The sequence below is a fragment of the Hemiscyllium ocellatum genome, chromosome 3 (assembly GCF_020745735.1).
Source record: "Hemiscyllium ocellatum isolate sHemOce1 chromosome 3, sHemOce1.pat.X.cur, whole genome shotgun sequence".
Classification (NCBI taxonomy): Eukaryota; Metazoa; Chordata; class Chondrichthyes; order Orectolobiformes; family Hemiscylliidae; genus Hemiscyllium; species Hemiscyllium ocellatum.
The window spans coordinates 17110275-17123764 of NC_083403.1; the positions used below are offsets into that span (position 1 = coordinate 17110275).

Sequence of the window (13490 nt, forward strand, 5' to 3'; positions counted from 1 at the left end):
GAGTTGGACCAAAGAGTCTGTTTCTGTGCTGCAGATCTCTATGGCTGTAAATAGGTAGGCTGCACCGTTACTATGTGTGCCTGTGAGAATGTGGGCAGATGGTGAAGGTTGTGGGAGTTGGGTCTCGGAGCTGGAGATTGACTGGAAAAGTCCCAGTTGTTCCTTTGTGAGTTTGAGCTGTTGATATGCTAACTGATTACCCACTCCCAAAGGACTGGTCATGAGGCATTGTCCAGGCCAGAATCTCCTTAGGAGTATCACCTTCACCTTGAACAGTGTTGAGGATCTGGTACACCAGCTATTGCCAATATTACAAGCCCTATCTTTTCCAACTTCAGAACAGATTTTTTAAAAATTCTGCTGCATGCTGTGGCAATCACTGGCTGGAACAGTATTTATTGTCCCTTTCCTAATTACCCTTGAGAAAGCAGTGAGCTGGCATCATGAACGACAAGTAATGTAAATACATCCAGAGTGCTGTTAGGGAGGGAGTTTAAGGAATTTGACCTCCTGATGCTGAAGGAATGGCGATACACTTCTAACTAGGATGGTGAGAGGTTAGAAGTTTGTAAGTGGTGGTGTTCGCATATACTTACTGTCCTCGTTCTTCAAAATGGTAGGGTATGAGGTTTGGAAGTAGAGCTGTGGGACTCCTGGTACGTTGCTATAGCACAGAAACAGGCCATTCGGCCCAACAAATCTACACCAACCTTCCAAAGAGCATCCCACCCAGACCCATTCCCCTGACTAATGTACCTAACCTACACATCCCTGAACACCACAGGCAATTTAACATGGTCAATTCACCTAACCTGCACCCATTTGGACTATGGGAGGAAACCCACGCAGACACGAGGAGAACGTACAAACTCTATACAGACAGTCACCTGAGGCTGGGATTGAACCTGGGTCCCTGGTACTGTGAGGCAGCAGTACTAACCACTGAGCCACCGTGCTGCCCCTATATCTGAAGCATTACAAATAGTATTGAACTTTGTGTAATCATTGGCAAACATTCCTAGTTCTATAATTATGATGGAGGGAAAGTCATTGATGAAGCTACTGATGATGGTTGGGCTTAGGACACTTATCCTGTGGATCTCCTGCAGAGATGTCCTGGAACTGAGAGGACTGACTTCCACCAACCAAAAATCATCTTTTGTGCTGTGTATGACATCAAAAAATAGTGAGGTTTCTCCTGTTTCTCCCATCCTGCCCCTGATTCCTGACTCTACTTTGAGTTCCGAAGTGAGGTCATATTGAGCTCAAAGCATGAACTCTGTTTCTCTCTCAGATGCTGCCAGACCCGATGAGTTTTTTTCTGGCATTTTCTGTGTTTGTTTCCCATTTACAACAGTTTTATTAGGAGTCCTTGGTGCCACATTCAGCCAAACGCTGCCTTGATCTCAAGGGCAGTCATTCTCATCTGCCCCCAGAGTTCAAATGTTTTTGTCCAATTTTGAACCAAACCTGTAATCAAGGAGCTGAGTGGATCAGGTGGAACAAGAGGGGAGAAAAAAAGACAAATTTAGTATCAGATATTGGTAAGTGTTATCACCCACTGGGGTAGTGCATTGTAAATTGAGACCTGCCATTCCTGGAGTCATACCAAATATTTTTATTTAAGGTAGACACACTACCTCAGTTAATATGACTTTCAAACCAGAGTTGATAGATGGCATGAACCAGGTTTTATTTACATAAAAAGCATTATTGTTTATTCTAAGTAATTTCACTATAATTGCAAGCGAGCAGATCGATACCACTGGCATATAACACTACTGTAGTAATTATAATGAGGTTAGCCATGTGGACAACATAGAATATAAGTTCCCTGATTGGGGCTGTTAATCAGGCAGCCATGGCTGACAGATATAAACAGGAGCATCAGAAGGTCTGCTCACTCCCAGAGCTGACCCTGAGGAAGCCAGTGTGAAGGACTCTCCGTGTGTAAGTAAGTAGTAACTTGATGATGGGATACCAGCCTCTGTGGAGTTATCTTAGTGGTGACGTGAGAACAGCAAGCTCCTGAAGAAATTCACTCGCAGCAGTGGTCTTTGAATTGGGGTAAGCATTTCTAGCACAATGCCATTATTTGGGAAGCTTGAATCATTCGGACACTGGGCCCAGTATGTGGAAAGAATTGATTATTTTTTCAAGGCAAATGACATTGGGGCAGATGTAAAGTACCGAGTAATTCTCCTGTCAGCTTGTGGTCCTATAGCTTTTTTGATTATTAGGAGCTGAACTTTCCCTGAGGCACCAGATACAAAAACCTTTAAAAAATTGATGGATTTATTTAAGGAATATTAGGCTCCGTAAGCCTCCTCTAATTCTGAGATACTTTCAGTTGTACTTGGTATTTAGACAACCAGGTAAATTTGGAATAGAATTTTTGACTAGGTTAAGACGACTAGCAGAGGCATGTGACTTTGGTTTAATCCTTAATAAGATTATAAGAGATCATTTGGTATGTGTGATTAATAATATAACCATGCAAAAGTGCCTATTACCCGAAGCCCAACTGGACTTCAAACAGGCACTTATACAAAGAGACCTGGGGATTCTGCTACATAATGCTTTGAATTGGTGTTACATGTAGACAGGGTAGTTAAGAAGGCATTTAGGAAGCTTACATTTGTTGCTCAGACCTTTGAGAATAGGAGTTGAGACATAATGTTGAGGTTGCATAGGACGTTGCTGAGGCCTCTACTGGAGTACAGTGTCCAGTTAACAGGATATTATTAAGGTGGAGACGATTCAGAAAAGATTTACCAGATGTGGCTGAGTGAAGGGTTTGAGTTTGAAGATAGACTGAGGCATGTTTGACCGGAGCATAGGAGGTTGAGGAGTGACCTTATTGTGGTCTATAATATCATGAGGGACATAGAGAAGGTGAATGGTAGGTGTCTTTTCCCTAGGGTGGGGATTTCACGACCAGGGTGGATATTTTTAAGGTGAGAGGAGAAAGATTTTAAAAAGACATGATGAGCAACGTTTTTACACAGAAAGTGGTTCGTGTGTGGAATGAACTTCCAGAGAGCCATAGGGAAAGGCTGAATAGGCTGAGGCTATTTTCCCTGGAATGTCGGAGGCTGAGGGGTGACCTTTTAGAGGTTTATAAAATCATGAGGGACATGGATAGGGTGAATAATCAAGGTCTTTTCCTGGGGTAGGGGAATCCAAAACTAGAGGGTATTGGCTTAAGGTGAGAAGGGAAATATTTAAAAGGGACCTGAGGGACTACATTTTCACACACAGTGTAGTGCATGTATGGAATGAGCTGCCAGAGGAGGTGGTGAAGGTTAGTCCAATACAACATTAAAAGGCATCTGGATGGGTCTATGAACGAGAAGGGTTTGGAGGGGTATGGGCCAAGTGCTGGCAAATGGGACTGGATTAACTTAGAATATCTGGTCATCATGGACAGTTTGGACTGAAGGATCTATGACTATGTCACAAAGGGTGATGTGTATACAGTTACAACATTTTAAAAGCATTTGGATAAGTTCATGAATAAAGAGGGATATGGGCCAAGCGAAGGCAGGTAGGATTAGTTTAGTTTGGGATTATGTTCAGCATGGACTGTTTGGACCAAAGGGTCTTCTTCTGTGTTGTATGATTCTCTGACTCTATGACTCTACAATTGGCTTTATCAGTGGAAAATGCAGTAAGTGGAACATATGTGGTCCAGGGTGTTCTGAAGGAAGTAGACTCCTTCACCAGTCTGACAGCTTGGAGGACACTTCTTAAGTAAACGCCATTGCATCGCCTCACTTGGGACATATCCTGAACAGAGGGACTCTAGGTCAGCCCACGGCAAAACCCCAAAATAAAGCCAAGCCTCAGCCAAACAATTAAAATTTTCTTCTGTTTCTGGGCTGGCAAGCTATTGTAGTTGCTGCATGTGCGCAAACATGAGACAGCAGAGGAGTCTCACTCAACCTAAATTGAGCAAGAGAACCCATGTCAGGAGAGTGCAACCCCTGGTTTGGAACAGATAAACTGCTTAGCAACATCCAAATCAGAACCAATCAAAATAAACGTCTGGTCAAATGGTCACCTGGTTCTAATGGATTTGGAGATGCTGGTGTTGGACTGGGGTGTACAAAGTTAAAAATCACACAACACCGGGTTATAATCCAAGAGGTTTAATTGGAAGCACTAGCCTTCGGAGCGCTGCTCCTTCATCAGGTGGTTGAGCACCTGGTTCTATGGAGGTCGATATTGACACAGCTGTTTCAGTGATCACAGAACCTGTCATTTATAAAATTTGCTCTGGACTCCAAATCTAAAGTTTGTGCAAGACCTCGGCTAGACTGAAAACCTGTACCAGGGAACCTTTACAGATTAAGGTATAACATCGGCTTCAGTCTCTTTGAGAAGCAGCTGGTTCAGTTACCATTGATTGTCGTATAAAAGAGTCAGACCCAAGCCTGATGGGGTGAAATTAGTTGAGAAAGATTCACCAAGATTGGCTCAAAATTGTTTGATTAGAAAATGGCTCCCTGAGTGAAGTCCTTTCAAAACCCAGAGGTTTATCAGGAAGGTCCAGGGCCTGTCAAAGGAGCCAAGGCCACCTTACGTGTTGACCAAGAAGCAATTCCATGATTCTACAAGGCCTGCCCAGTGCCATTTGCCTTATCATCAAAAGTAGAGGCAGAAATCAGGAGGCTGGAAAGTGAAGGAGTTGTCAAGCCAGTCTAGTCCAGCACCGGTCAGACTGACTGAGATCCAATCGGTTGGTTTGCCTTTGTGGGGATTTTACACAAACGGTAAACTGCAGGTGGATAAATACCCAATGGAGGAGAAGGGCTCATGCCCGAAACGTCGAATCTCCTGCTCCTTGGATGCTGCCTGACCTGCTGCGCTTTTCCAGCAACATATTTTCAGGATAAATACCCAATTCCTTGCATTGAGGATTTATACACAAACCTGGCAAGGATGCTGTCCTTTGTGAAGCTGGACATGAGCCATGTGTAATTGCAGTTGCGGGTAGATGAGGAGTCCCAGAAGTATGCTACAATCAATACCCACAAGGCTTTGTACCAATATACAAGACTGTCACTTGGGCTATCATCAGCCTGTGCAATCTTTCAGTGGAGAATATTTTACAAGGACTACCCCAGGTCACCATTTATCTAGATGATGTCCTAATAATAGGGAAGACCAATGAGGAGCACTTAGAGAACTTGGAATTGGTCCTTAGATGTTTTTCTCAGACAGGCGTATGCCTTAGAAGGGAAAAATATGTGTTCCAGGCACCCGAGTGATTTACTGAGTCGACATGATTGAGTTACACCATTGGAAGGTAAAATGGGGATGTCCCTGGCTCCCATGACTGTATCAGATTTATGCTTTCCTTGGGATGGTGAATTCAGAGAATTCCTACTGTATGGAAATAGGCCATTTGACCCAACAAGTTCACACCGACCCTCAGAGTATCCCACCCAGATCCATTCCCCCTAGCCTATGACATTTCTCATGACATTTACTTAACCTACGCATCCCTGAACTCTACAGGCAATTTAGCATGGCCAATTTACTGAACCCGCACATCTTTGGAATGTGGGATGAAACATGGTGCATCCACAGGAAACCCACGCAGACACAGGGAGAATGTGCAAACTCCATGCAGACAGTCGCCTGAGGCTGGAATCGAACCCAGGAATTATTATTGGAAGTTCATCGATAACCTGGCCTCCACCCTGGCACCTTTGCATCAACTCTTGGAAAAGGGTCAGCCTTGGAAATAGTTGTGTGGTCAAGTGAAGATGTGGAGAAACAGCTATCATCCTCGAATGTGTTGGCACAGTATGATCCCAACAGAGATCTGGTATTGACATGCAATGCCTCCCCATATGACATCAGCGTATTGTTAGCTCACAGGTGGCGCACTGGAGAGGAACATCCAAAAGCCATATGCACCCAGGACTTTGGCTATCCCCCAGATAGAGAAGGAAGGTTTGGCTGTCATATGGAAGTCCCACCTATATCCTTATAGATATAAATTTGTAATAACAATAGACCACAAACTCTACAAAGCTTACTTAAAGAGGACAAGGCAGTGTCCCCCATAGTTTTGTGTTGAATTCAGATGCATTGACCTGCTTCACACTGACAGACACGCCACCAATGGGAGATTCCATAATGGTTTTAAGTGTTCTCGACACACTTTCAATCCCAGCTGACAATATCAGAGTTTGGATGCAGAATGATCTCATCCTGGCAAAACTGAAACAGCTGGTGGTGATCAGGGAAACCGAAGGACCATCACAACAAGAATTAAGATCTTTTTGGACCTTGAGAGACCAGATCACAGCAGAGGGAAGCATATTATTATGGGGAACAAGAGTGAATGTTCCAAGCAAAGGTAATGATCAGATATTGGCTAAACTCCACGAGGGTCACCCAGGGGTTTCCAAAACATAGATGTTGGTAAGACGTTATGTTTAGTAGCCAGGACTGGATGGGGCAGTGTCCACAGTGCCAACAAGGATAAAAATTACAGTCAACAGCTCCCCAACATTCATGGGAATGGTAGGGTAAACCCTGGACTCGGTATAGGAGGAACTACAGAAAAAGAGCCCACATCCTTGGACTGAGAGGGGGTGGGATGTAGTGATTATAACAAGGTCAACCAGATGGACTGCATAGAAAATGAGTTCCCTGATTGGGGCTGTTAATCTGGTCCGGTCAGGGATCCCTGGCTGACAGGAGGATCAGGGTTCTGTTCACTCTGAGAGCTGGTTCTGAGGGAGCTGGATCAGTGTCAAGTGTAAATAAAAGGTGACTTGCTGATGAGATATCAACCTCCGTGGAGTTATTTCAACCAGAAGCTAAAATTCTATTCCCCTCACACACCCAAAACACACACATACACACAGAGCATCTCACAGACAAACATACACACAATTGTGTGCATATAAACACGCCCAGACACAAACATAGAGATGAAGATGGAGGCAGAGCTTCAGCCAGAGCTGGTCCGTTCCATTTCTTCCTTTTTCTTTTATTTCTCTTTCACTTCTCTCTTTGTGCTTCATTTCTTTTCTTCTTTCGTCTCGCCTTAGTGTGGACCCAGGGTGGTGGCCTCCCGGCTTGGCACAGGAATCTATCGGCGGGCTGCAGAGGTCTCTTGACACAGCATGACAGCCTCTTGGTGGCCTGTGGCAGTATGTGCAGCAGCGGCAAGACTAGCCAGCTGAGATCTTTCAGAGAGTGAGTGAAGTGGAGGTGAACGGGGCCTCAGCATGGCTAAGCACTCAAGAAAGACTATTGATGATTACCTTATTTCTTTATTTTTCTACTTATTCTATGAAGGTCTGTAATGTTAACTTTTTAACTTTGCTTCTCTCTCTTACTAAGTTGTACCTACGTTTTTTACCTAGACGTTTTGTACCTTAGACAGTGCCATGTGTGGTGCCATTAGACACTTTTCACTGTACTCCTGTACTTGGGTACAATGAAGTCTCAATCTCAAACACACACATCTATACACACCCATGCATCACACACACACATTCCTGCATGCAATCACATACATGTGCACATGCAAACACATGTATAGATACAAGCACAAACTTATATTCACAAACACATACACGCCCACACAAGCGCAGACAGACATAAACATAGACACGCATGTCATGCACACACAGAGACACACACCCACACACACCTATGCAAACATAAACACACATACACAAACCTCCTATTTGTTTGTAAGAAATACAAAGTGACTGATTCATTTTGAAAATGTCTCTGATTTATGGATTAAAAGTCATAGCTCACAACAATTGCTGTAGGCAAGCAAACTGTTTTTTCAAGTATGAATTGAATTTTTTAACTGCAGAGAACAGGCAGCTTCTGCTGAGAACAACTGCACATATTTCTGTGACTTTCTCTCTTTCTCTGTGTCTGTGTGACAATAACTTGCCTCCAGTTCAAATTTGCTCAGTTAGTTGAGAACCAATTGGCAGCACATGTAAACAACTCCTTTAGGACCAGACCAGCTCAATAAGTAGTGCTGCTGCTGAGCCACTCTTGGGGGTGGACATTGAATAGAGTATATTTAGCACCTTCTTCACCTTCAGTGCTTCCACTTAAGTGGTACGCAACATGGTGGAGCACTAATTCATCTGCTAGGGGCTGAGAGGGTGTGGGTGGTACATGGTAATCAGCAGGAGCTTTCCTTGCCCATGGTTGATGTGATGATACTTCATTATTCCATGTTGAGTAGCCCCAGTGCAGCTCCCTCCCAACTGTATCTCACTGTGCCGTCACCTCTGCTGGGTCTGTCCTGACAGTGGAACAGACATATCCAGGAATGGCGATAGAAGTGTCTGGGACATTGTCTGTAAAGTATCATTCCGAGTGTTACGACATTAGGCTGTTGTTTGACTAGCTGTGAGCTAGCCCTCCCAATATTAGCACTAGTCCCCAGCTGTTGGTAAGGAGCATTTAGTAATCCTGACAAGGCTGAGTTTGCACTCTAACATGTACTTTGTCCAGTTTTCTGTCTTGTTTATGGCTTTTTAGCAGCTTTTATTCAATTGAGTGGTTAACTTTCAGGGAGCAGTTAAGAATTAACCACGTTGCTGTGTGTGTCAATTCACATAGAGGTCAGACCAGGTAAGAGTGAGAGATCTTCTGTAGAGGAAGGGGGAACTGAACATGTTTTTCTGACAAGGTTGCGTTTAGGCTGGATTCATTAATTTAGATTAGATTCCCTACAGTGCGGAAACAGGCCCTTCAGCCCAACCAGTCCACACCGACCCTCAGAAGAGTAACCCACCCAGACTCATTTCCCTCTGACTAATGGACTTACCACTATGGACAATTTAGCATGGCCAATTCACCTAACATGCACATCTTTGCGCTGTGGGAGGAAACTGATGTAGACACAGGGAGAATATACAAACTTCACACAGACAGTTGCCTGAGGCTGGAATTGAACCTGGGACCTTGGTGCTGTGAGGCAACAGTGCTAACCACTGAGCCACCATGCTGCCCTCCCCTCTTTTTATTAATTTAAATTCCTCCATCTCTCCATCTGCCATTGTGGGATTTGAACTCAAGTCCCCACCATATTACATAGAAATCTGGTGACAAAACCCATTCACAGAGGTCAGGTAATGCTTGACAATTGATGCTACAGATTGTTTGTAATTAACATCTAATAAACATATCTTCAGATTAAAATCTATAACCTCAAGGATATTTGAACACCAATTGGCAGAGACCCTCAACACAAAAAATGCTTTATGATTTATTTCACTGCATTGGGGGATTTGTTTTTGAGATTTTGGACTTCAGAACTTCCTGACGTCAGTAGATGTTATCACCTTTTGTTTTCATAACGTTTGGCTTTTTATAAGATGGGGAACTCCCTTCTTCCCTTGTCCAGTGATTCAAAAATGTACAAAATCAGTCCCAAAGTTGGCAACGTGTTTAAAAAAAAAGTGACATTGAAATGATTTAAAATCTCAGCTGGTGACAGGCTGTGACAGAATGCTAGACAAGTTGTAGAAAAGAACGCTGGCCTCAGTGGTCAGTGAGATCGATAGTGCTGCACCATGAGCTGCTGCTTCTCCTCAGCTCCATTATAATAAAGGATTTGGATGGGGCTGTGTCCCATTGGTCAATGAAACAGGTAACTCCTTCACCATGGAAAGAAGTAATCACTTTTCTGAGTTAATTTTCCTCAAGCGTGGGGCCATTTGTGGCTATAGTTTCATGTGGCATGTAAGGGGCATTGTTGGGCCCGGTGGAGCTGGTTAAAGAGAGCCTATTGTCTTACTGATCTCTGACTTGGTGGCACTCAATTCCCAGATTAGGCCACACTCATCCGAAAGGTTACAGTGGATTGCTAGGCTTGGCAGAGCTGCATCCTATCACAAACACCAACCTCAAATAGGTGAACATGACCCAAGTATCTGAACAGAAAGTCAATCTATATGTTTCTAGACTGTGTATCAGTTTCACTGAATTGTCAGTGTTCACACTGAACTGAATACTGTGTCACCCGAGGACAGGTTTTATTACAAGGATGTGTCACAGTCACTGGGATCATGGGATATTAGTTATAGCCAACAAACATTCGACGCCCCAATTAAGACGGCAGGCCCACTTGAATTTTGATCTCCGACACAACAATGAAGTCCCAGTGTGTGACCAGGGCTCATTTAGATTAGATTCCCTATAGTATGGAAACAAGCCCACGCCCACCCTCCAAAGAGTAACCCACCCAGACCCATTCCCTACATTGGGCTCTGACTACTGCACCTAACACTATGGGCGATTTAGCTCAGCCAATTCACCTGGCCTGTACATCTTTAGACTGTGGGAGGAAATCCATACAGACTCAGGGAAACTCCACAAAGACAGTTACCCAAGACTGGAATTGAACCTAGGTCCCTGGTGCTGCGAGGCAGCAGTGCTAACCACTGAGCCACCATGCCACCCATATGGATGGGCTGTGCCTTTGGGTTCAAATGAATTTTGCATTCTTCAGAGAGAAAGCTTTATTCCACTCTAATATTTGTGTCATTAAAAAGAGACTGAAGGTTGAAAATACATGTCCTTTTTGAGGTCAGTGTGGCAGTATGTTGAATCTTGGATATATGGTGAGAAAATAAGGAATGATGTATGTAAAAGTTCACTGCTTTTGATGCCAAGCTTCCAGGGACAACTGACAACTTTTTGAATGCAGTTATTGGCTTTTTGACACCAGGCAAAATCAGTTTATATTTTAAACAAATTTTATTTTAATTTTTATTTACTTTAGAAATCTTTTAAAAATTACCATTGGAGAAGCTGACCCAAACTGACCCCAGTTGGTTGCAAAATCTGTGTAAACTTCCGTGTAGACCACAAAACAGGAACATTTTCATCTCAACTAACAATATATTTTACATCAGATAATGAATGCTTGATACAAAAGTAATAAATTGTTACAATTAACTGATGGGTGAATGGGAAGTAAATAAAATTCAACGAGTAACTGAGGCTAATATTCCTATACACATAATAGTGCTGTGGGGATTAGAGTTTCAGACTTAGGTGTCTGTAGTTTTCTTTTTCTCTGCTGGAGACGTCACTGTCTCACCAAGCCCCCCCCCCCCCCCCCCCCCCCCCCCCCCTCCACCCCCCCTTTAAAAGCACGTTCACAATAATGTTTTGTTTACAAAAATTTGGAGAGGAAAGGTTCAGAAGCGACATCGTGTCATGCGTGCAATTTACATCATTCTGACAGTTGAAAACAAATTCTCTAAGTTTGCTAACTGTTTATTCATGAAAGTAGTGTCTCCAACCAATAATTGTGACAGTTTGTTCACATGGTTAATGCATCACCGTGTTTTGCTGAGAGATTACAGAACGAGGAAAGGAACATTTCCATTTGTGCCTCACCAAGTAACCACCCATCCCAAAGATTTGAAAATATTAACTCTGTGAATTTTGCTTCAATTTTTTTTGATATTACGCCATCCCCATTTTCTGAAATTTGCCAAGGGTGCACGGTTCCCCTGGCATTGGAGAAACACTGGAAAATCTGCTGTCATTGCTCCTCAATCATTGACTAATCAATGATCCACATCAATGAGCTGGAGAAATTACACTTGCTCTTATCTAATCTAACTTATCTAATTTTTTCAGCCAATACAAAGCCAGGCAGGAGATGATACAAAAACAAAGGAGCAAAACCAGGTGAAGGGAGTGGAGAAGTGATAGATGGAATCGAACATGAATCAAGAAGCCAGCATATTGGATAAACTAAGAAATTAGAAAACCAGGTTAACCATTATTGCACATAGATGGGAGTATATGTGTAAGAAAATCCTTGCTGCGATTATAAAGGAATTTGTCAAGAACATGCCTGGAGTTTTAGTTTCCCTACTTAAGGGTGTACCTACCTTAGGGTAAGGATAGGAGTTGTTTTTTCTTGTTTTCATTCATGGAACGAGGGCTTTACTGGGTAGGCTACATTTCTTGGCCATTCCAGAGAGTAGATCAGAGTCAGCTACATTGCCGCAAGTCTGGAGACACAGACCAGGTAAGGAGAACAAGTTTTTTTCCCTAAAGGCCATCAGTGAACCAAATGGGGTTTATCCAACCATCTATATTTTAGACTCTTAATTCCAGATTGTTATTGAACGTAAATTCCACCATCTGCCTTGACAGGATTTGAACCTGAGTTGCCGGGACATTACCTGGGTCTCTGGATTAATAGTCCAGCGATAATCCCATAACGAGGAAAGGAATATTTCCATTTGTGCCTCACCAAGTCCAGCTTTGACACACTCCATAGTTGAAAGCTTACTGACTCCGGAAATTGGATGGAAGAAATAAAACCAATGTATTGCACTCTTTTGCAGAAAACAACAGTAAGGTTGCTACCAATCAGAAATGTATTGATGTGGCCAAAGAGATCAGGGCATGGTCTACCTGAGAGTTCTCCTGGAGCTTGTGGCCAATCTGAAAACAAACAGATAGGCTGGTGTTCCTCCTGCTGTGGTGAATCCACCACCACCAATAGTATGTGAGTTGATCCAACTCTCATCATTACTTCAGAGACAACCCAAGAGACATTTTATTTTTTTAAAAAATCACTTGGGAGGCATTTCCTTGGGAGACCGACAGAAACACAAAATGTTGTCCCATTGTTAATATCGGTTTTTCCAATGAGTACATGGACATGTATGTACCATCAACTAAGTATAATACAACATCTATTACACATTGTCCTCTTTAACACACAATCTCCCTTTGAGCAAAATTGAAACAGCTTGAGTTGGATTTGAATGTAGTACTGTCTGCATATGTAGTGAATGATTAAATGTTGCTGAAATCCTGTTGCCTTGAACATAGAAGTGTTTTTCAAATCCCCGTGGGTCATGTCTGGTTCCAGCGTTGGTACCTTGATGCAGAGCAACTCTTCAGGAGATTAAACAGCCAATTAACATCTGAAGCCACCCCATTACATATAAAAAGAGAAATATCATAGTCTGCAGCACTGAGCCAGCTTGGCATGATTCAGGTAAACCACAATAACTCCATACAGTCAGGCCCCTCCCATCCAAGTGTTTGCACTGAGGCCAGAGCAGCCATTGTAAGCTAATTGAACAAAAACAAGGTCAGAGTGGGACAGTTTGAATGGTGGGTAATGGTCCAACTGGTGGAGCAACATACTCCTCTTCCCTCAGCAATCGGAGGAGGATTCGCTTCTGATCTCTGGGCCAATTGTAAATGTGTGTGTTCTGCAGCCAATTGGGTACATGAGCCTGCAATGAAAGGAAAGGTTTACAGTCAGTACATGGCACACATACAATGATGGAAAACAAGATAGTAAAGTGCATAGTATTCATTTACTTTGTTCCAAATGACATTGGACTAAAAACTAAAAACCTCGGGTATAGTACTGACTGTGTGTGTGTGTGTGTGTATGTGTGTGTGTGTGTGTGTGTGTGTGTGTAAGTGAGAGAGTGTGT

At 43.1% G+C, this 13490-nt stretch overlaps 1 protein-coding gene across 4 annotated transcripts in view; it reads right to left on the bottom strand.

The window, feature by feature from the left end:
* Positions 1 to 11168: 11168 nt before the first annotated feature.
* traf3ip2a (TRAF3 interacting protein 2a) overlaps positions 11169 to 13490 on the bottom strand; it is a 93601-nt gene continuing 91279 nt past the window's right edge. For all 4 annotated transcript variants that reach the window (XM_060855873.1, XM_060855872.1, XM_060855871.1 and 1 more), the window contains one exon: positions 11169 to 13283. In XM_060855873.1, coding sequence (XP_060711856.1) covers positions 13137 to 13283 — 147 coding nt within the window. In that variant the 3' untranslated portion in view covers positions 11169 to 13136. The remainder of the gene's footprint in view (positions 13284 to 13490) is intronic.